Genomic DNA, 25026 nt, shown 5'->3' on the forward strand with positions numbered 1-25026 from the left:
TGCTGTGAGTCTAATCCTTGGTAGTATAGTTCTTGCTAAAACCTGAATTGCAACTGTGGATCTGATTTAGGAATTAAAATTCAGAACAAGCAGATTTAGTTCCACTAATTTAGATTTTTAAAAAAAATAAAATATAGGAATGTTACATTCATCCTGGCATAGATATAACTGTTGAAGCATTTTATGGGATGATTCAATTATGAATAATGATAACCAAAGTTTCGCACTATAATTAAGTTACTACTAGATGGAATTGGTTTTAAGGGCTTACAATAACTGAAACAAATATCAGGTTCCACAGTGATGCAAGAGAGTTAATTAAAGATAAACAAAACAGGAAATAGCAGTAAAGGCTTCTAAAAAAATAAGTTATTAGGTATGACATATATTAATATACGGGCTTAGACACAGAAATTTCTATCATTAAAAATGGCTCCATGTCAGATTGGAAAGCAGTGAGATACCACCAAGCAACACCTTGGGCCCTATAGTATTCAACAGTTTAGTTAATGACTTAGGTGAAGGGGTTGAGGGAATAGTTATACAATTTACAGATTATACAAAATTAGAAGGAATGGTTAATGCTTTAGAACCAAAAGAAAAGATTCAAAAAGATCTAAATAGGCTTGAACAATGGCCAAACTGTACAGGATGAAATTACAAAGAAAGATAGAAAGATGGAACAGACCTGGTTTGGCAACTGTAGATATGAAAAGGATCTGGATGTTGTAGTAGATCGCAAGTTGAACATAAGCAAGAGTGTGATGCTCTTTTGAGATCTATTAACATGAGTTTGAGTAATTGTCACAAAAAGTAATTATCCCATTACATTTTAGCTTGGTCAAATTCACCTGGAATATTGTGTCAATACCAGACAGTTTTTCAATGTCCTTTTTAAACTGCATGAATTTAGAGGAGAGCTACCAAGATGGTGTGCAAGATCAGAAGGCATGACCATAAAGAATAGCTAAAAAAAAATCTAATAGAAGATAACTGAAATAACAGCAAAGAGAGAACAAATAGAGAAGAAGCAATCTTGTTCTGTGTTGTTCCAGAAGGAACTTACTTACTTATCAACTGCAGTGATTCACTTAAGAACTATGGCAAGAAAGGTCATAAAATGTGGCAAAATTCACTTATCAAATGTCTCAGTTAACAACAGAAATTTTGGGTTCAATTGTGATCATAAGTCGAGGACTACCTGTTTATAAAAACAAACACACAAACATATTTATGTGTGTATATGTATAGATCCATTCTATGGAAATAAAATAAAGGAATACTATTTTTATTACTTTAAGCAAAGACTTTAACTACAGACTGTAGTGGTTTTTATATTATGCCTAGCCAGGCTTTGGAATATTATTAACAAACTATAATAAAAAAATAATAAGATAGCCCCTCTTGCAAGAATGCCTAATTTATAGGGTTCCATTTTAATAGAAACATTGTGTTGCTGTAATTCAGGCAAATAAAATTCAGAAAGATTATTGGCCATAATTTTCAGACAACATATATCAGATTGACTTAAAAAAAAAATATTATGAAAGAATGAAAATCAAAGTGTACATTAACATATAATACAGATAAAAGGAATTTTACATAAAAACAATTTTACATAAAAATACATGAGCATTTTCATGAAATGTTGTTTTAACATAAATAACTTTCCCCCCAAAAAATCTAATGAGCATTTATCTTAAAACACATAAGCCTAGTCAAATGCTTTTGACTAAATAAGCTCAGAACAATCCAAACTGAAAATGTAATTGTAGAATTTGTTTCTTTAACTGCAAAGTATGTTAACACAATCTGTTCCAGGAAAGTGCCTTACATCATTTGCCAATACGTATGGCATTAGCTATGTCAGATATAATCCTTTGGTCAATCAAAGCTTAACCATCTTGCTAAATTACCACATTTCTATCAGAAGGAAGTTACATTACATTTCACACTCCATTTTACAGAAAGCTTTTCAGATCTTCTATATTTCTTACACAGGAGGACTCTGTGACATAATGATAATCCAGACAGTTTTTCTGTAGTTCTTAGCATTGTGGGAATCCAGTAGAAATCAATAAATATATATTGTGTACATGATGAAAACTGGTGGGTTGGAAATTAGGTTTTGTATATTTTTATTCAATTTTTAAGCTCACAACAATTTATTGTACTCTGTCTTTAAATTTCCTAACTAAATCAAGACTCTCAGATTGTTTAGTGAGGGCTCTGAATGTGCCTTGACTGGAGGGAAAATACCATAAAACAGATCTCAAAAGACAAACCTCGAGCAGATCTTATACCAAAGGGTACTTCTGGGAACATTATGATATTTCAGTAAAATGAGAAAATATGTGAAAAGCAAAACAACAGTATACATTGTACATGGGATGGCAATGAAATGGATAAGATAGATACAGAGTACAAATTGTGCAGAAATCAGAGAAATCCTTCATTCAGGCAATACATTTCATTTAATCTGAGAATTATTAATTATCCAATTGAAGAAAGATCTGAACCAAGAATCAAATGGAAATGCATTGCCAATTTTTATAAACCAATTTTTATTTTTAATAGAAACTACACTAAACTCATGTTTGCCACTTTTCAGATTCAGTCCTTCATGCTGAAAATCTTATGGATCTTTGAATAAATGACTCAAACAAAAAACACTCAGGAGTATTTTTCAATGATCAAGAACCAAAGCCAGATCTAATATCCATCCAGATTGAATCTTTTGGAACAATCATGAAATTAACAGTAAAAGGACATTTTTTAAAGAATAGTGAGAAACAGTCCTTTGCCTTTGAACCTACGTTACATCTTACAAAAAAGGGATCTATGCAAAGAAAGGGAAAAATGACAGGACAATGTGATTAGTACTCCTATCCTTTGCATGTACATGTATCACGGACACAAACTGCTTTACAGGTAATCATTGTTTAGTGACCACTTACTTTGCGATTATGCTGAGTGATTGGTACTTATGACCAGTCCTTGAAATTCCAGCTGTCACAACATTACTGTGATCATGTGATCACGATCTGGATACTTGATAACCAGCTCATAGTAACACCGATTGCAATTCCCTGTGGTCATGTGATTGCCATTTGCTACCTTCCCTGCCAGCTCCCACAAACAAAGTCAATGGGAACAGTTGCAGAAAAGGCTGCCAAGTCACTTTGGTAAGATTCCATCTGGCAGCAATGTTCCTCACTTAATGATCTGTAATTCTCGCTTAACAGCAGAAATGGGAGCTGCTGGAATTGCCATCATTAAGCCATGCAATCATGTGACATAAAACTTTATGACCATGTTGTTTAGCAATGTCAATTGTAAGCAATGTTAAGCAAGGATTATCTCTATTCAGAAAAGGCCTATGCAATTGAAGTATAGACTATTTTGTCTATGAAGATTCTCAGTCATCCAGATCATGGCTGTCCCAAAGGTGCTTTTTCAAGAGGCAACTGGACTTTGTTTTTCTTTGAAGACATTTTGCTTCTCATCCAAGAGCTGAAAAAACAAACCCTCTTCCAAGGAAAACAAGAAAGTTCAGTTGCCTCTTGAAAAAGCACCTTTGGGGTATGGACTATTTTGTCATCTAATAATTTGAAGATATTTCATAGCCCTGACTAAAGCAAATACTAGGTTGTGATCTGGATGCTTAGTATCTAGTAGACAATTAGGATATTACAGGAAGTTGTGGTCACCTGTTCATGGCTTTTGGCCTTCCCTGCCATCTTCTCATAAGCAAAGTCAACGGGGAAGCTGGTAACAAATTGGAAGTTGTGATCACCTGAGCTGTTCCCTTAATGCCCCATGCAGTTCTCGGGTGACACCAGCAATTGGGACTTTTTGAATTACTGTTACTAAGCATTGCGTTCAGGTAATGTTGTGCTTTATGACTGCATTGCTTGTGATGGAAATTCTGATCCCAATTGCCTATTTGTAATCCAAGTTTACCTTTCATTCATGAGTTCACAGTAAACTATAAGAGAATGTAATACAATCTAAGAAACTAAAAGCTGATGGAGATGGACTTTCACTCTCTTTTGCCTTTTTAGGGGGTGTAGGTGTCTCATCTGCCCGATGCCAAAATGGTGTCAAGCCTTTCAGGTGATCGTGTTACAAAGCTCTAGATAGGAAGATTCATTCAGTAGCTATTACACAACTCTTCTTGTGTTTTTCATTTCCCAAGTCAGATCACAAAACATTGCTTTGACGCAGGAAGTCTTTTGAAAGATTAAAAGGTTGCAACTAAAGCGAACAAGGCACAGGAGGGCACTAACATGAATCACAGTTTCAATTGAAATACATCACCACTTTATGAGCCTGTTTTCATCTATTGGAATAGCTAATATGAGCTCAGTTATTTAAAGAGTAGGAAAGAAGGAGTGGAAAAACAGAGATATACTATCTGAAGAGCAAATGAAGATAAAGTACTCACTGGAGAGGAAGGTATAAGCTGGGGAGCAGGCAATTCCCATTTCTTCTCTCTACTGACAATCTAGAAATAAAATAAATATAAGTTGAGGGACAAAAGCTCTGCACTACAAATAAAAAAAGAATAAACCAATTATTTTGTTTCTTGTATTTCAAAAAAGACATTTTGGTGTAGAATTGGGTAAGATGGAAAGAGAAGTTAAAAATCTGAAAATGACTCAACCTCCAAAGTTACTGTTCATTGTCTGTAATGGACTGGGGGTCCATTTCTTCTAGGGAACAAGAGACACACAATTTAGGGGCAGAATAAGACAAAAAGACCATCAGAATGCCATACAAAGGGATTTTGGTTACATTTGAGTTTCACAGTTTTCTATCTTCTTCCATCAACAGTATAAAATATTGATTTAAAGGCTTCTTCTCACTTTTAAACAAAAAATAAATGTAGTGAGTAACTGGTATCCTCCACACAAATAATAAAAACTCACATACTTAGCCATTCAACAGTGAAACAGCTAATCGGCTAAGCCAAGTTCACATTTAAATACAGTATGTATTGTTAACTCCAATTATCCATAAATTTAAATAAACACTAAAATACCTCAATATTTTAAATTTCAACAAGAGCACAAAAATTTTTTTACTCACATCAATCATACATATATATCTTTTATATCTGTTTTAGCAACAAATAATTTCAGATTGGTGGACAAAGATTATGGTCCAAAAGCTAGTAAGTAATTGTTTAAGTAAAAAGACAAAGAAAAGCTGCAATAGGAAAAAGAACCTAGAGCCATGGTGGCGCAATGGTTAGAATGCAGTATTGCAGGCTAATTCTGCTGACTGCCAGCAGTTTGATTCTCACTGGCTCAAGGTTGATTCAGCCTTCCATCCTTCAGAGGTTGGTAAATTAAGGACCCAGATTGTTGGGGGAAACATGCTGACTCTGTAAACTACTTTAGAGAGGGCTGTAAAGCACTATGAAGTGGTATATAAGTCTAAGTGCTACTGCTATTGCTAAGCAGCAGCAACATCTTAAAAATGGGTACCCTAGGCAACAAAGGAAAACTACATTTTGTAAAGAAAGAGAAAATAGTCTTCTTTGCCATCACAGTCTGGTTTTAGAAAACCCTAACCATGCCTTCTTGCCTGTTATAAAAAAAAAACCTATCATTTATATTCTTTTGTAGATATTGTTGCTTTAACATGTCAAGCATATTTAAAAAATATTTTTTTAAGAAACTGATCTTATGCAGGGGACATATAAATTTGAACTTGGTAAAATAACTTTTCCATCCATCCATTAATTCCAGTACTTGAGGCCTGTCATAAAGAAGAGGGGATCAACTTATTTTTCAAAGCATGAGAGGGTAGGACAATAAGTAATGGGTGGAAGCTTGTTAAAGAGAAATCCAAACTAGAAGAGGTTTTTTTGAAAGTGAGAACAATTCATCAATGGAACAGCTTGCCTCCTGGAGTTATGGGTGTTCCATCACTGGAAGTTTACAAAAATAGACTGGACCACCATTTGACTGGAATCATATAAGGCTCCTGCCTTGAGCAGGTTGCTGGACTAGAAGACTTTCAAAGTCCTTCCAGCCCTATGATTCTATATTCTATGTTCTACTTCCTATTTCACTGACAAAGCTCTATGAATAAGAAGCAAGTCTCTCAGTTCTACTGACAAAATTCTGCAGTAATAAGAATGTAGGCAGAGAGATAAGCTAAGGGTGTACATGAGTAGCAAGTGGGCAAGTAATCAAAAATAAACACAATCCTTCCTCATATTAACAGGAAATAACATTCTGGGTAAACACAATAATAAGATCTGCCAAAGGAAATAGAAATTTAACAGAACTGTGCAGGATATCCAATATATAGCTTAATCTTTGCTGTGCTCTAGGCAATAAGGTTAAATTCTTTAAAATGACTTCAAAACTTGAATGAAGACAAATAGTAAGATGAGTGAATCTTTCTGGAAATGAAAATACCAACTTGTTACCAGGGTTTTTTCCCCCAGAAAATGGAAATTATCCCAATCAACAGAACGAAAGGGAACCCAAACAACCATAATAAGCAAATCAATAATCTTCATGCAGACTAATATTAGCCTCAACAACAGAATTTGATGCAGAGCTAGTTTTCATGTACGATTAAAAATACACACATGTGCTGTATTGATGGATCTTCACACCACCCGCTGCAATGGTGAAAGAACAGGAAAAAGCTGTAGTAAGCCTACAAAGTTTTAAAATGTTTGAGGAATACATCACAGAGATTTAAAAATATAAATATTCAACACAGAAAACCCCTAATTCCCTATAACCCAAATACGTGGTTCAATATATAAAGAGGCATTTATTTTATTAATTTATAGATTAGATTATAGCCTGCCTTTACTTCAGAAGCTCATACTGTGGTACTTACGGTGGCAAGGGAAAGAGGAAGACAATGATTCTACATACATAATAATGTTACTATGCAACTGACACTATTGTTTCAGATATTTTGATGCAAGTACATAGCTATTTTATTTATCTGACCATGTCATCACGTAGCACTTGTCATTTTGCTGTCAGCATAAGCAGTCTATTATGAATACCTCTCCCTCAAGGTTGCTTATGTGGAGACAATCCTCCAGTTTTTATTCCCATAACAGTAACTCAGCCAGGTTCCATCAAAAGCAATTTCAAGAGTTCATGCCTAATAGGCAGAGGCCTACTCTTGCCTGAATGGGCATGGTCAGAAGAAGATTTGAGACAGGACTAGTCCATTACAATAACAATCCATGGGAAACCACTACTACTTCCAGTAAGCAATCAATGCCTCTCAGCCTGCTGTGATGCAAGGATAGGGGAAAGAAACTGTCAGTCTTGAGTCTGCTAAATATATGGTATGAAATTTACAGTTTATCATGCTGCTTCTCTTTGTTACTAAAGACTTCGCTACTATCAGCAATAGAACCATCTCTAATACTTCTAAAACTAGGGAGCTGCGTCTTCAAGTCTTTGCCTACAAGCCTTCTAGTTTAAGCATTTGTCTGAGTAAACCTGATACCTTTCCCACTGCTTCTCCAAAAGCACTGTACAAACCAAAGCTGTACAACAGAAACTGTACCTTAGACAAAGGAAATAGAAGAATGAAATAACCATTTCTAACTATAACCCCAACCTTCACAGTAGTACTGTAATTTTATATAAACCAGAATTGTATAAAATTAAAATTTTTATATAATTACAAAATTTCATTTAAATTAAGCTTGATGGAAATTTGATATAATTCTGCACTAAAACAGTTTAATTAATCAACTAAAATTGCATTAATGACATCTTCCAAATCCTACTTTAGAAAATGTTATGATCATGCTAGTTTACTTTGGACAAACCTTAATTTTCATTAGTTACTGCATTTTTAAAATCTATAGGCAGTAATTATTAGTAACTAAAGAACAAATATTCCATTATTTAAATAAATACATTTCATTTTATGATTTTTTTAAAAGATTCCCGAGCAAAATTCTGTTCCTTCAGAGTGATACTGCAATGCCTTGTCATGAAAGGCTGCTTGACCACATATCATTTTTTAATCTCTTTTTGCCAGTAGCAATCACTCAGTAATGCATTTCAATGAATGCCACTGTGTTAGTTTAAGCTTATTTCTTTATTTTTATACCACTTCAATCATACAACTCTCAGGATAAGATTACAAGAGTATATCTGCGTCAATGATTAATACTTCTAAGAAATATAAGAATTAAAACAACTTCAGTCAAACTGAAACTAAAACCGTATGAACATTACATTCCTGCTATGAGGGGAAGCAATTGCACCCTTATGTTTCACATGACTCTGAAATATAGGCAGAGAGAATTTTTGATGGTGGTCGTGGTGGTGGGGATGACGGAATAATTTGGTTTTGGCAAACAAGGGAAGGGAAGGATATCAAAAACAGAGCTATTTCAGAGAACATATCCTTTTTTCTCTGATAGGCTTATAATCTAAAATTCAACATAGAAGGAATAATACAAAAAGAATAAGAAACTGGAAATAGATGTAAACAGTGAGATAATATGTGACAATGTACACTATTGTGCCTGTTTAAACTTGATTAGAAACTCAATATCTTTTCAAAAGGTCAACAACAACTTTTATTTTAATGCAAAATAATTTCTGTATTCCACTCAGGTTTTGGAATCAATCCACAGAACATGGGAAGACATCATGATTCATTTCCACCTCCCACCACCAGCACCCTAGAAATATAACTTGCTGGTGCCTTCTGCAAGCAGATATAGCTAGCAAATCACAGGCAGTTGTATTTGTAGCTCATTTAGCATCTTATCTGAATTGGGGATTATACTTCGTTTAATCTCAGAATATTCTAAGGAAAGAAGTCACAGTTTGTTGTTGGCTTCTGATCTGTGAGCCAACAGGCACAGTTACTGCAATATACACCAATTTGTTAGTGTCAGACAGCTCATAATTTTCTCTAGCCACCAGCAGTCAAACCATATCCCACTTGATTCAGACAGAAGGGGAAGATGGATTGCTGTATTGAGGAAAATATGAAACTCTTCAAGACTTCACAATCTCACTTCCTGTGAATGTGAACAGAACTCTATTAATATTGTTCACTGAAACTAACCCTGAAAGAAGTGAGATCTCAGAAATAGCATTTTAATTCCCAAATATCCTGGCAAGATACAAATATTAAGGGTATGAAATGATACTGAATGATTTACAAGATTAATGAGTTATGTTTATCCTGTTCCCACTGAATAGCTGGCAATAAAGCAAATCAAAGTTTTCTGACCTGAAAGCAGACTGGAATGGCTTAGTTAATTAACACTTCCTTTCTTCGTATTTGCCAACAGACATGTGGAATATTGAAAATCTCACTGTAGTCATTATGAATAATTAATTTACTATGTTTTAATTGGTTTTCCACAAGCTATAAAGCACCTAACTATAATTAAAATAAAACTTTAAAAAATTAAAGCTAAAGTAGAACAATTTGTTATGATTCACACATCAGTTTATTTCTATTTTAATAAACTTAGAAAAACTGTGAGTCTGTAAAAAGATGAAATCTATAGAGCAGCACAATAATTCTCAGCTTCAAACCTTCTTTGAAAAATACATTCCATTATTATATTTTCACTACTGTTTAGTTTGGACATATCAATATTAAACTGTTGGGTCTAAGCTAAGCTGAAGACACAAGGCAATGAAAGAATAATTACAAAACTATTAAACATAATTTCTAGTATATAATTTCATGGGTCTTGCATTTCCTAATAGCAAGTGATTGCAAATGAAGAATAAGACTATGTCTCAAAAGCTATTGTTCCAGCCAAAGGAAGCTGCTTTCTTTAATTAATTGTCTATGGCCCAGGCCCAGGGTAACTTCCTCTGAAGCTACTGTCACTCTACCAAAGATCCAGTGCATATTTATCCAGTGTATTGATCAGTTCTAATTAGATATTCCTCCTATGATTATTTTAAGTAGTGTTTTAAACATGTAAACATTGCAATAACTTTGCAAACACCATATTGAGATGGATGCCAAAAGTGCATAAATTAATGCATGCACAGTATTATTTTCAGATAACAGATGCATGCACTGGGATTTCTCTTGTAAATTGAGTGAAGCTGTTTTCATCATCCGACTATTTAACATTTGCCCTATTCTGCATTCTGAAGAACAATTCACACTACATACATCAATCTGTCTTTACATCCCTGAAGCCAACGTATCTTTGCCTCATTTATTTGGGAAAAACAGTGCCAGGGGAAAAAAGCCATTTTCACCAGCAATCTGATTTTAAAGGCTGCTCTGCACAAAGGCACTTCTATTCACTAAGCATTCAGAAGTTTGAAAGTCACAAATAAAAGGTGAAATCTCCTTTATGACTTACTGGACACTTTCCTTAACATTTTTCTGGCAATATGTTAATATAGTTTCCATTGCCACCTTCTGAAATTATGTTTCAATTTTCACTCTAATATACATTCCTATTATTTCTTGATGAACTCACTTCCAAATATTATAACCTCATTCAGTTTTCCAAGATCAGCAAAATTCAGCTATGTGCTGCCACATAACTGGGCTGAGTGTTCTGTATTATTATTTAAAAAGTCCACTGTATGCATTACAATCCATATATACTGCTAACACCTGGATTACTATAGTAAATACCCCAGTACTTTCTCAATTACGGATGCTTAATTGGACCATTTTGGATGCTTAATTGGACCAATTCTGAGCAACAACAAAGCTAGTGGAGGTGACAATTCCAACTGAGCTATTCAAAATCTTAAAAGACGATGCAGTACAAGTGCTACACTCAATTTGCCAGCAAATTTGGAAAACTCAACAGTGGCCACAGGATTGGAAAGGGGCGTTGTCTTACCTGAACGCCTTTTCTCAGCATGAGGAATGTAGACTCCAAGGATGGGTTGATTTAGTCTTCTAGTCCAATCAGACCAAACAATCAAAGTTGCCACGCCTCTGCAGGGTCTGACCATGCCCCAGTTTCGAAAGGGCGAAGCGAATGATTGTGTGACGAGATGGCTCCGAACTGCTGACACTAACCTAGCTGCTAGTAATAATCAGGGAGGGGGTGGAGTCTACATTCCTCATGCTGAGAAAAGGCATTCAGGTAAGACAACGCCCCTTCTCCAGCATATAGAGGAATGTAGACTCCAAGGATGGGACATACCAAAGCCCCTATGATCCCACGGGTGGGAAGCAGGTTGGTTAAGTATCGGTGAGGAAATGGACCACTTGTTGTAAAACCCGACGGCCAAAAGCGGCCTCCGTGGAAGCAAACTTGTCGAGTTTGTAGTGGTGAATGAATGGTGAAGGGGACGACCACGTAGCCGCCTTACAGATGTCCTCTATGGACGCCTGAGTCTGCCACGCCGCCGATGTGGAAGCGCTACGAGTATAGTGCGCTGTCAGGCGGCTTGGGACAGGTAAAGAGGAAGCCTGGTAAAATTGAGCGATACAGGCCTTGATCCACCTGGCTATAGTAGAGGAGGGAACCTTCTGTCCCTTGGAAGTTGAGTAGAAAGAGACAAACAATGCCTCCGATTTGCGAAAGGAAGCTGTCCTCTTAATGTAATGACGTAATGCCCTACGTACATCTAGGTAATGCCACTGCTTTTCTAGTGTGTGAGAAGGATTGGGACAAAAGTTTGGTAGTACAATGTCCTGAGCCTGGTGAAACAGGGTATTCACCTTGGGAATGAATGAGGGATCTAACCTCAGCACCACTCTGTCCTGATAGAAGGTACACAGGTCTTCCCTAACTGAAAGAGCAGCCAGCTCTGACACGCGTCTCGCCGACGTGATGGCTACTAGGAAAGCCACCTTGTGGGACAAAATGTGAAGAGGACAAGACCTTATAGGTTCAAAGGGAGACCTAGTGAGTGCCTGCAGAACACGAGGTAGTTCCCAAGATGGATACCTGTGTACTACCGGAGGTCTGGTGTTGGAGACTTCTTTCATAAAGGATCGGACCCTGGGATGATGGGACAATGGAGTGGCGTTGGCACAGGTGAACACCGTGGAAAGAGTGGCCACCTGTCTACTCAAGGTGTTGGGCGCTAAGCCTTTATCCACTCCATCCATGAGGTATTCAAGAATCACTGGAATAGTGACAGAAGAGATAGACAAACCCTTACAGGTACACCAGTCACAGAAGTTCTTCCAAGTGGCATCATAGATTCGGTTCGTCACCGGCCGTCTGGAAGCTTGGATCATAGCTATCACCCTTGAAGAGTAAGATCCGCACATCAGGAACTGGCGCTCAGATTCCAGATGGCTAGTTGTAGCCACTGTGGGTCCGGATGGCATATGGCCCCCTGTGTTAGAATTATCCTCTATGGAGGGATTTGCCAAGGGGGGGGCTACGGCGAGGTTCACGGGATCCGCGAACCATGGATGCCTTGGCCAATACGGGGCCACAAGGATTAGCTCCGCCTGTTCCTGTAACAGCTTCCTGATGACGGCCAGGATCAAGGGAAGGGGTGGAAATGCATATAGAAGGCCCGCCGGCCAAGGGCTGCGGAGGGCATCTGCTCCTTCCGAACCCTGGGATGGGTACCGAGATAGAAACCGGGGAAGCTGGGTGTTCTTCGGGGATGCAAACAGGTCGACTTTGGGCCGACCAAAACGGTGAGTTATCTCCCGAAAGAGACGGGGATGTAGACGCCACTCTGAATGATCTATTGTAGATCGACTCAGAAAATCTGCCTGGTTGTTTTCCACCCCTGAAATGTGTTCCGCCTTTAGGGACAACAGATTCTGTTCCGCCCATGACCCCAAACACTGGGCCTCGGACATTAGAATCCGCGATCGAGTGCCGCCCTGCCTGTTGACATGGGCCTTTGCCGCCACATTGTCTGTCAGAACCAGCACGTGGCGGCCCACCAACTTCTTGTGGAAATGGCGAAGTGCTAGGTGTATGGCTCTGAGCTCTAACCAATTGATATTTTTCTTGAGATCCCATTGAGACCACCATCCCTGGGCGAATTGGGATTGCAGATGTGCCCCCCCCATCAAAACAGACTGGCGTCTGTGGTCAAGGTTACCCGAGTCGGTTCTCTGAACAGGGATCCTTTGGACAGTGCTGGGGACAACCACCAGATGAGGGATGTGAGTGTCTGTGGTGGGACTCGCACCCTCTGTGGAAAACATGCTACACCCCGTTTCTGGTAAGGGAGTAGAAACCACTGTAGTTGTCTCGTATGAAGCCTGGCCCAAGGCACTATGGCAATACATGAGATCAGTTTCCCTAACAGCTGTGACAGCAGGAGCAGGGTTACACGTTTCTCCTTGCGCACCCTGGTGACCATCGTACGTATGCTGAGCTGATGCTCCTGAGACAGGAAAACTCGGCACTGGCTGGTGTCTATTATTGCGCCTAGGTGGATCAAACGGTTTGTTGGGATCAGATGGCTCTTTGGGAAGTTGATCATAAATCCATGATCCTGGAGTGTCTTGATCGTCAGTGCCACATCTGAACGGGCGTTGAGTGCCGAGGACGACTGGATTAGGATATCGTCCAAGTAGCATTGAACGTGGACTGGTACCAACCTGAGCTGTGCGGCGAGAACTGCCAGGATTTTGGTGAAAACCCTTGGAGCTGATGATAGGCCGAATGGCAGGGCCCTGTACTGATAGTGATGGTTGGAATACCTGAATCTGAGGAAACGCCTGTGATTTGGATGTATGGGAATGTGCAGGTAAGCTTCTGTCAGATCTATGGATGTAAGAAAATCCCCCGGCCGAATACTGCCCAGAATAGAATGAAGAGTTTGCATCTTGAATTTTTGGTAAATTAGGTACCGATTTAGAGCCTTGAGGTCTAGGATCACCCTCCATCCTCCTGAGGGTTTTGGTACCACGAACAGGATGGAGTAGAAACCCAGTCCCCATTGATCTGGGGGTACCCGCTCTATTGCCTCTATGCTTAACAGATGACAAATGGCCTCCTCCATGAGACCTTGTTTCACGGGATTTCTGGATAAGGGGCAGGAGATGAAGCGCCGAGGGGGGAGTGTGAGGAACTCCAGAGACAGTCCGTCTCTGATAGTGGTTAGAACCCAATTGTCCGTGGTGGTACTTTCCCATTTGTGGAAATATAGTGCCAGTCTTCCGCCAATGGGAGGAATCCGCCTCAAGTCACTTTGACTTTCGGAAAGGACGAGCTCCTCTGCCGCGAAAGGGCCGCTTAGCCTGGAATTGTGGCTTTGGCTTGTCTCTGTAGCTGGACCGGTCCGATGAGCGGTCCGGCCCTGCTTGAAAGGGCCGATACCCTCTCCATGTAGTTCGGTCTGAGCCAGACTTGAACGATGGACGCCGATTGTATGGAGAAAAACGTCTGCCCGTTTTTTTGACAACATGAGCTAGTATTTCAACTTTTCTTTGTTTTCAGTCAGGTAAGGAGTGAGAGCCTCTCCAAAAAGGTGACCCTTTTGATATGGTGCCGCAGCTACTCTCCATTTGTGCCTGGTATCGGCCTTCAAATTTTTTAGCCAGAACAACCGGCGTGCGGCCACGTTGGAAGCTATGGCCCATTTAGTGACATCCTGGTGAACCCTTACCTCGTCTGGGGATAATCTGGCCTGTAATTCCCTGAGCCAGATTAATGCAATTCTAGCGAAAAAGGAGTTAGATGTTGAGGCTCTTATAGCCCAAGCCGATGCCTGATGGGTCCTTTTGAGGGAAATCTCAGACTTCTTGTCCTCAGCCTTAAGGGCCTCCGACATATCTCCTGGGATTTTGGTGTCTGACAGTATGGGGGCGAGAGCCTCGTCTACACTCGGAACTTCGAGGACATCGTTGAGGGAAGGGACCGTATCTAAGAGCTTACGATCTAATCCCCCAAGAGCAGAGAAACTTCCAGGAGATCCCCACTGATCCTGAATGGATTTGAGAAACATAGGGGGGCAAGGTATCTGTAGGTTCTTCTTGACCGGTTCCAGAAACAGTGGGTCAGAACTCTGTCCAGAGTCCTGATCGGTCGTCTGTGGTTTCACGGGTTCAATTTTTCCGGTGACATAGGCCTTTTGCAAAAGAGGATAGAAGGAATTTGGATTAAACACCCCTACCATAGGAATGGCCTCCGCCTGAATGTCTTCCCCGTCTGACCACATGCCTTCTTCCGGAATCTGAGCGGAAAAATCCGATATCTCGCTCCCTTCAGATTGAGGTGGAGAACCGTGATCTGAGATCACATACTCCCTGGGATGCCTAGTTTCTGTGGGCGTAGGGGGGGGTTGACGGTCCTTGGACCGGAATGGCCCTCCCTGAAGCCGCCATTGCCTGAGCCATGGCCTGTGAGATCATGGCTTGGAGCTGGACAGTAAATGAAAGATGTTCGGGGCCCCGAAGACCCGCTGCCGTCGGTGTGAAAGATGCTGAAGGGATTGGGGGAGGGACGACTGTAGTAACCTCCCCCTGAGACCCACAAGACACTGAGGAAGGTCCTGGCTCAGCAGCTGGAATTGAATCTTGGATCTGTAATCTCAATTCTCGGTCAAAGAGGGACAGATGGTCCCGTTCATATCCCAGCAAGGAACCCTGGTCCAGGGTCTGCTCGGGAGACCAAGCCTGTGTAAAAGGGGAAGGTCGATGCTCCCCTGATGTGGATGCAAGAGGGGGTGAGGGGATAAGCTGCGTCTCTCCTGTCTGCCGCTGGGCTTTGGAGAATTGTCGCTCCAGCGCCCTATGTCTGCTTGCTTGTCATTGGCCTTAGAGGTCCGTTTGACCTTGGCCTTGGCTTTTGCAGGTATATCCAGACTGGATGGCTTGCGTTTTATATTTCCACTGGAGGTGGAAGCCTGTGAAGCGGTGTTATCCGCCATATTGAAATAAACAATAGGAAATAAACAACAGGTGTTCACCAGGAGATCCCTGGATCTGGCCTGTACTGCAGTAGAAGAAAAGACAGGTTTTCACCAGGACATCCCTGGATCAGTCCTGTTCTGCAGGAGAAGAAAGGGCAGGTTTTCACCAGAAGATCCCTGGATCGGCTCTTTGTCTGCAGGAGAAAGGAAGGCCACGGCCCACCTGGGTGGTACAGGCCTGCACGAGGGTCTGTGAGGTCTGGCCCACCGTTAAGCACGGAGTCACTAGGCGATATAAGCCACGCTACGCTCAGGGGCTGTCCTCCCCGTTCAATTTTTCAGGCCCACTGTAATAGAGACAATTTGGCCGAAAAAGTATCAATTAAAGATAAGTCTATATATGAATATAGATATGTATCTTGTTTAATTTAATTCTGTTTTATTTTAATTGATTTTTTTTTAAATTTTTTTATCTCATTTTTTTTTACCCTTGTGTCTCACTTAGTGACGGCTAGGACAGTAAGTGCCGACCACTATGTAGACAGCGGAAAACAGGCAAGGCAAACAGCCATCCAATCTGTTGGCACTGGATATTTAAAAGGTACTGGTAAGTCACAGTCTGGAATATTACCAGATAAAATGGAGTGAGAGACTCAAGGTATTTTCCCTATGTCCACTAGGTAACCTGAGATGGTGCCTATTAAGCAGCTCAATGAAGATCTAAAGGAATGTAATTAGAACTCCTATTCCCCCCCCCACTTAGGGAGAATCACCAAATAAGTAAGTTACTTCGTGACTGAAAAGGCTGTAATTAGGACAAAGCAGTCAATTTAATGTGTGTGATCAGGCAGAGCTCAAAATGGCGGCCGGGACGATCTGATGAGAGATGAAACAAGCTGAGAGAAAAGATCCTCTCCTGCAAGTAATCTGGTAATAAGCTCTTTTAGTCAAACAGTTCACCTGCTGTTTTTTTGGGTAATTTACAGCTGACAATCAACAGTAACAAGGAAGTACTTGAGTAGTGTGAGGATCGAGCCTTCTAGAGGCTCAAAATGGCGCCCGCAGGTTGTTTGAATTGGTAATAAACCTAAGAAGGTGATTTCAGTTTTCAGCTGAAAATTAATAGTTTAAAGCTTCCAATTCACAGCGAAGATCCTGGGAGGGGGTGGGGGAGGTGGATTGTAATGAGGAGGCAGAAATCTACGATCAGCTGTCTGCCTCTGAAAAACTCACGGAGAAGGGAATTGATTAAGAGAGACGAAATGGTGCAGCACTGAGCTCAGAGCTGAACCAATCCCCCCCCCAAAGAAGGAAAAAAAAAGGATAGAGAAACCACGAATGGCAATAACTACCTTTCTGAATCTAAATTAGGAGCCAAATTCTCATGTGTCTTCAGGGCTGAGACCAAACGAAACTGGGGCATGGTCAGACCCTGCAGAGGCGTAGCAACTTTAATTGTTTGGTCTGATTGGGCTAGAAGACTAAATCAACCCATTCTTGGAGTCTACATTCCTCTACATGCTGGAGAAAGGTCAGTTTACATTCCAATTCCAAAGAAAGGCAATGTCAAAGAATGTTCAAACTATCGCACCATTGCACTCATTTCACATGCAAGTAAAGTTATGCTTAAAATCCTACAAGCTAGACTCCAGCAGTATGTGGATCGAGAACTACCAGAAGTACAGGCAGGATTTCGAAGAGGCAGAGGAACTAGAGATCAAATTGCCAACATACGCTGGATCATGGAGAAAGCTAGGGAGTTCCAGAAAAACATCTACTTCTGCTTCATTGACTATGCTAAAGCCTTTGATTGTGTGGATCACAACAAATTGTGGCAAGTTCTTAAAGAGATGGGAATACCAGACCATCTTATTTGTCTCTTGAGAAACCTATATGCGGGTCAAGAAGCAACAGTGAGAACTGGACACGGAACCACTGATTGGTTCAAAATTGGAAAAGGAGTCCGGCAAGGCTGTATACTGTCGCCCTGCCTATTTAACTTATATGCAGAGCACATCATGAGAAAGGCAGGGCTAGATGAATCAAAAGTTGGAATTAAGATTGCCAGGAGAAATATCAACAACCTAAGATATGCAGATGATACCACTCTAATGGCAGAAAGTGAAGAGGAACTAAAGAGCCTCTTGATGCGGGTGAAGAAGGAGAGTGCAAAAGTTGGCTTGAAACTTAACATTAAGAAAACCAAAATCATGGCATCCGGCCCTCTCAATTCCTGGCAAATAGATGGGGAAGAAATGGAGGTAGTGACAGATTTTATTTTTCTGGGCTCCAAGATCACCTCAGATGGGGACTGCAGCCAAGAAATTAAAAGACGCTTGCTCCTGGGGAGGAAAGCTATGGCAAATCTAGACAGCATACTAAAAAGCAGAGACATCACCCTGCCAACAAAAGTGCGTATAGTCCAGGCCATGGTTTTCCCAGTTGCAATGTATGGCTGTGAAAGTTGGACCATAAGAAAGGCTGAGCGCCAAAGAATTGAGGCCTTTGAACTATGGTGCTGGAGAAGACTCCTGCGAGTCCCTTGGACTGCAAGGCGTTCAAACCGGTCAGTCCTAGAAGAGATCAACCCCGACTGCTCTTTAGAAGGCCAGATCCTGAAGTTGAAACTCAAATACTTTGGCCACCTAATGAGAAGGAAGGACTCACTGGAGAAGGGACTAATGCTGGGAAAGATTGAGGGCAATAGAAGAAGGGGACGACAGAGAATGAGATGGCTGGATGGAGTCACTGAAGTAGTAGGTGTGAACTTAAATGGACTCCAGAAGATGGTAGAGGACAGGAAGACCTGGAGGAACATTGTCCATGGGGTTGCGATGGGTCGGACACAACTTCGCAATTAACAACAACAACAACAATTGGACCATGACATGTTAATATTGCCAGACTAACAGCAAAATAGTTTAGCAAGTATTAGCTTCATATATGCTACATTCTATTCTCATATGTCATGAGCCTGATTTTCATGTAAGTCTTTCAATAAACTGATCTCTGAATATGCCTGTTTTTAACAGCAAAAGTTTTTGATACAGTTTAGGCAGCTGTAGAGCAAGACAAAATGAAAGATAGCTTAGACAGCTAAAAAAACTAATAAGTTACACAGCTATTTCCTACAGAAAATAAGATTTGCATCAAGAAATCAAAAGTATCTTGGTCATTAAACAAACATCAGCACTACTTCTATTATTTCTTAGAGCTTCAGACATGTAACTGGGCAGGCTAGCAAAAGGACAAAACAATCTCAAAGAGGGAGAGATGTTGCAGCCATCTTTCTATGTTTATACTAGTTCCTAAGACCAGCCAAATATTTTGGATTGCATCATAGACTTAATTGAGTGTTCTGTATTATTCTGTATTTAAATTCTAAAGTTCATTGTATGCATTACAATGCCATATCTACTGCTAATACCTGGATTTTTAAAACCATGGTTTAGTGAACAAAACATTAAGGCTGATAAATGCTGGTTAATTGAAAAAGCCAAATAATACTAAAAGAACTCAGTATGTGCTTCTTTGATTATAGAAAGACTTTCAGCTGTACCAGTTATGTCACGCATTAGAATATGCTCAGAAAAATGGGAATCCCAGAACATCTCATTGTCCTCATAAAAAATACAGATCAGGAACTCACAGTATGAACAGAACTGGGCAAACAGATTGGTTCTTGGTTGGTAAAGGAATGTAACAGTCTGCATTTTCTCCCTCCCCCTTATTTCTTTAATCTGTATGCTGAATATATATTAAGGGCAGCTGGATTGGAAGAAGATAAGCATGGTTTTAAACTTTGAGGAAGAAACTTCAATAATCTGTATACTATCCTGATGATACTATTGTAATAGTACAATAGTGAAAATGTAAAAGATCCACAAACTCTACTGCTAAAAGTCAAGATGCACAGAGAAAAAAATGAGACAAAAATCAAATACAAAGAAGACCAAATTAATGGCAATAAATATAACAAACAGTCTTAGCATTGACAATAAAGATATCCAAGTAATAGATAGTTTCTGCCTTTTAGGATCAATTATCAACACTAAGGAAACAAGCAGTCAAGAAATATACTGCAGACTAGCACTTGGCAGAGTATCCATAAAAGCCATGGAAAAGATATTCAATTGCCATAATGTCAATATATATGAAGATCAGAATACTGCATACCATGGTATTCCTGATGACATTCTTTGGAAGTGAAAGTTGGATTTCAAAGAAGCAGTATAGAAAGAGTATTGATGCTTGGAAAAGTCTTCTGAGAATACCATGGACAACCAAGAAAACAAATAAATGGGTAATTTAACAAATCAATGCAGAGTTCTAACTTAAGGCAGAAATTACAAGGTTTAAATTACCCTATTTCTGGGACATTATGTGAAGCCTTAGCTCTCTGAAAAAGGTTCTAATGCTGGTTAAGGTGGAAGGAAAGAGAAGAGGATGACCAGCAGCAAGGTGGGTGGTCTCAGTTACAGTGGTGATGAGTACACTACTGGAAGACCAGATTAGGTACAGATTGTTATGGAGAAAATCTGTCTAGGTGGTTGCTGAGTCAGCTATGACTAGATGGCACATAATCAATCAATTAATGAACAAATCATAGAGATCAGATTATAAATCATCTTATACCATAACAGTTGAGTCTATACAGGTAGTCCTTGACTTACAACCATTTGTTTACCAACCATTCAAAGTTACAACAGTACTGAAAAAAGTGACCCATGACCGATCCTCATGCTTATGATTGTTGAGCATCCCAGTTGTCATATGATCAAAATTTGGGTGCTTGACGATCAACATGTATACAATGGTTGCAGCATCCTGGATGACATGATCACCATTTGCAATATTCCCAGCTGGATTCTGACAAGAAAATCAATGAGGGAAGATAGATTTGCTTAACGACTATGTGATTCACTTAACAACTTCAGTGTTCACTGAACAATCATGGCAAAAAGATCATAAAATTGGGCACCACACATTTAACCACCTAGCTTAGCAACAAAAATTCTGGACCCAATTATTATTATCAGTCAAGAACTACCTATATATCATGCTAAACTGAAGCTTTAGTATATATAGAATAGAATTATGCTGGAAATATAAATCTCTAAACAAAATATGCACTAGTGGTATATGAATTAAATAAGACACAATTACTGTAGGAATACTGACAATCTTACCGAACCATTCTTCTCACTCTGCTCCAGCTTTTCAGTTAGATGATCCAAATACAGATGTTCAGACACCTAAGTAAGGAATAATATACAGAGACACATATGTTAATAAGGCAGAAGAACCCTACTGTGTTATATTTTCATTTTTATTTGGATGTCTTATGATTAGTCAAGCAGAAATTAGAAATGTGAATAAAATAGGTACTTTACCACTGAAAAAGACTTTTGGCAATTTCATCATGGTTTTAACTTTTATTGTTGACATTTCCAGCCAGAATAAATGGAACTCTTTATTTTTCATATTTAGTTTCCTCTGAATATGCTGAAGGATTGCAAAAGGATTTTGAATGCAGAAGTATAATAAAATGACACAATTTGCCTCCTGCTTCCATTCCCTTATATTTTGGGAGAATAAAAATATACCAAACGCCAAGAAAATGAACAAATTCTCAAGCTATACCATATATCACTAGGCTTTCAGAAGTATATTATCCAATTCTGTAATGCCAGTTCAGTCAACAATTTTGTCAATGAACATGGTAAACACCCATCTTTCCAATGCTATTTTTTTAAATCTTTCAATTAAACATTTCACTAGGCTCGGCCAGAATAAACAGTACAAAACTGATAAGCTATCATCACAGAAAAGCCACAATTTAAAATTTCCAATACATGATAATTTACCAGTCTTAAAAATATTTAGAATAATGTGTAAAATTAAACAGGTTTTTTGGAGATGGAAGGATGGAGAAGGAGCAGCTCAAAACATCAATATACCTTTCATTTTCCTATAGAAACTAATTGAATTGTACCCTATGATACTGAAAGAAATTGCTATCTGCTGAAAACCTATTGTATAATTCTGTGATTATAATATTTGTCTCCTAGGGTTTTCTAAATGTTTTGCTTTCAATGTGTAATATTAAAGAGTTAACCTTTAACTGCAGTAACACAACCAAACACTTTCTGTACAGTTGGTAAGACTCTCACATTGCTGTATAGCAATTTTTTCAAATTAATTCAGTAAGCTTTGTGTCCTAAAAAAATAAAGTTTAACAAGGAACAAAGTAAGAGATAAATTTTATTAAAGAGACACATTATCTATTGTTCATTCTGTGGCTACAAATGAATTCTTGTATTCTACATTTCACTTTTCTTTTTCCATTCGTTTTTCTCTTTATCCACATCCTACATTCAGGATTAATTTATCCCCTAATCTAAAACAAATAATTTGAAAATTAGATTCTGGAAATGGGACAGAAAGAATCTTCAAAGCGCTAATTCAACAAGCATACATATTTTTGATGGTTCAGCTAAGTTTTTTAGACTCTTCCTTCTGGCTAGTTAAATTGCACAGTAATGTCATTTATAGCCATTATCAATATGCCATTGGGTAGAAAGGAAGTTCAGCAATAGCCAAGCTCTTGGGAAAACTGGAAGAGTCATTTAACAGATAATAAAAAGAGAAATGTTAGCTTTAAGCCAACATACCTCTTTCTATTGAAAACTATCCAATTCTTAGGAAAACAACAACAGTGACACATTCCATCTTCTTGAAAAGATACCTTAATAGTTAAGTTCTTAAATTTTACTGTGCAGTCACCTGAAATGTTAAAATTAAAATGTTAGAATTAAAAATGAAGAGTACATTGGGAGTAGGTTTGGGCAATTGGAACCTCCTTGGAACTCACTTCTATTTTGCCTGAACAATACAGCTGCCAGCTTGTCCAAGCAAAACAGAAACACGTTCTGACAGCATTCCAACTTTGAATGTACATGCCAGGAGGCTTCACACGAACTTGATAGTCCTGGAAGACTTTCCCCAGGCTTTCTTCTCAGTTTTGCTTCTCCAAACTGACAGGCAGTTTGTCCAGGTAGAACAAATCCTGTTTTACATGTTCAGGTTCAAGAAACAGGCAGTCCCCCTCAAATTTGTTCACAATTTCCAGGAGATCATGTTCCCCATACTCCTGAAACTCTTTCAAATCACTTTCTAGAAAAATTGCTCATGAAAAGTTTTTATATATCTGAAAACATTCCACACGAAACAATAAATTGCTGATCAGTTCCATGTGTTTTAGTCACATAATAAAATCCTTCTGACTTGAACAAAATTGAATCCAATTTCAAATGACAAATCATTTAGTACTCCAATACTAAAGCAATAAACAAAAATACCAATTCTATAAACAAATGCATAATAGAAATTTAACATAGAAGTGTACCGAATATGTGACCAACCACTGTTATTACAAATGATCAATATCTTATGTTATACAATAATATACGCTACCACCACGAAGGAATAAGAGAAATCTCTTCTGTACCAAATATACTATTATTCTAAAATATTAGAGTGAGAGAATTAAAAAAGAAAATAAGACAACAGTAAGAGGAAAAAGAAAAATAATAATAAAAGAGAAACAAAACAGAACAGAAACTTTGGAAATAATGAATCTGAAATTGATTTTCACGAATTTGCTTAAATAACAAGTGATGATACTGGATGTTCTTAAACTTAGAATATTCTTTTCTATACCCACTTTGCACCATCAGAAGAACAAGTTTTTTCCTCTTCTGTCTTTTATGTTATTGAACCAGAACATCTTTTAACAAAACCAGTACAGCAAAAGAGGTTGGATTATCTCCCATCATCACCTTTCAAGTTCTGTTTTGTTAACAAAAACAATTTATGATTACACTTTAGAGTTGCACAGACTGTGCTAAAAGAAAATTATGTACCAAGGTAACACAGTTCCATGCCAAGATGTCTCAATTCTGAAGTGTGCCAATAGATTTATTTCAAATATATAACATAAATGCACATTGATGGGAAAAGGCTAAGATAGCCACTAAAATCCTCACTACTGGAAATATTAAATAATCCCAATTCAAGCTCAGTATCTTTCACAATCTTCCAACGATTGTTAGAACTATCAGTATTAAGAAGTTTTAATAAAAGCACACAGCATCCATGTTTCTCAGAATTATAAGCTCTGTGCACAGTTCCCAAACACTGCATTTACACTGCACAAGCATTTATTCACACTTACTTGCTGTTTGCAAAGTGAATTAATATTCTCTGAAAATTGATATTGTCGGTCATAGAAGTGTCAGTATTTTAAAAGCAAGCTTATACGTGTATTTTTTCTATGCATTTTTTCCCAACTTGCTAATTTCCAAGTATAGTAGACTGATTTCCAGTATTCCTAGACAAAATGAACAAAAAATGAATGAATGTTTAGTCCAACATGGGTAATCAAGATATTGAGAGCCAGCATAGTGTACTTGTAAAAGTACTGGACTAGGGACACCTAGATTCTAGTCCATGTTCGGATGGATTTATTGCTGTGTTTCACATCCTAAATGACTTCACAAAGTTGTTGGGGAACATTAAGAAGGAACAGGTAGGATAAAAACTGAATGAATAAATACCAGAAAGCAATTTTTGAAGTTAGATCTTAATGCCTAAATCAAAAGTTTCTATTTCTATTTTCTAGTTCAGTCCAGATAGCCACCACTTCTCAATCCTGTATTTCATTTATACTCCTTCCATGGACAGAGAATCAAGAGAAACTGACCAATCTATGTGTACTATTGCTGCTTTCTGTAAATTTCTGCCCTTACTATTAAGAAAGAACTATTAAGCATGAGGAAGGAAATGTAGAGATAGCAGTGGCACTTTCAGGTAATAAAAGTACCAGATAAAACCAGATGCAGAGAATTAAAATGCAACATAAGTCTGTCAGAATACAGTATGATTTAGATTTATAATAAAATTTTGTCTCAGAAATTATGGAGCAACACACAAAGATGTTTTACCACTGAATCAAATCTAAAGTAAGCAGCAACAAAATCTGCAGATAAAAAGATCATCAGAAAAGTTTAAGACAGAAAACGTAAGCAATCCTGTTTGTATTTAACAAGCTAAAACATTTTGGTTTAATAAAACATTGTGAGAATTAGATGGATAAAAGTACATATACGAAATCCTTTCTTATTCTTCTCCCTTCAGAAGACCAACAAATCAAGAAAAATGCTTT

At 38.6% G+C, this 25026-nt stretch overlaps 1 protein-coding gene across 3 annotated transcripts in view; it reads right to left on the reverse strand.

Annotated features, from left to right (window-relative positions):
* The window catches only part of GLP1R (glucagon like peptide 1 receptor), a 116021-nt gene that overhangs the window by 75960 nt on the left and 15035 nt on the right, over window positions 1–25026 (reverse strand). For all 3 annotated transcript variants that reach the window (XM_039337108.1, XM_039337107.1, XM_039337106.1), the window contains exons 2-3: window positions 20990–21055; window positions 4448–4507 (exon numbers count right to left, since the gene is read on the reverse strand). In XM_039337108.1, coding sequence (XP_039193042.1) covers window positions 4448–4507; window positions 20990–21055 — 126 coding nt within the window. The remainder of the gene's footprint in view (window positions 1–4447; window positions 4508–20989; window positions 21056–25026) is intronic.

This window comes from Crotalus tigris, unplaced genomic scaffold (genome assembly GCF_016545835.1).
Source record: "Crotalus tigris isolate CLP2741 ecotype Arizona unplaced genomic scaffold, ASM1654583v1 scf7180000017668.6805642782:7212621, whole genome shotgun sequence".
Lineage (NCBI taxonomy): Eukaryota > Metazoa > Chordata > Lepidosauria > Squamata > Viperidae > Crotalus > Crotalus tigris.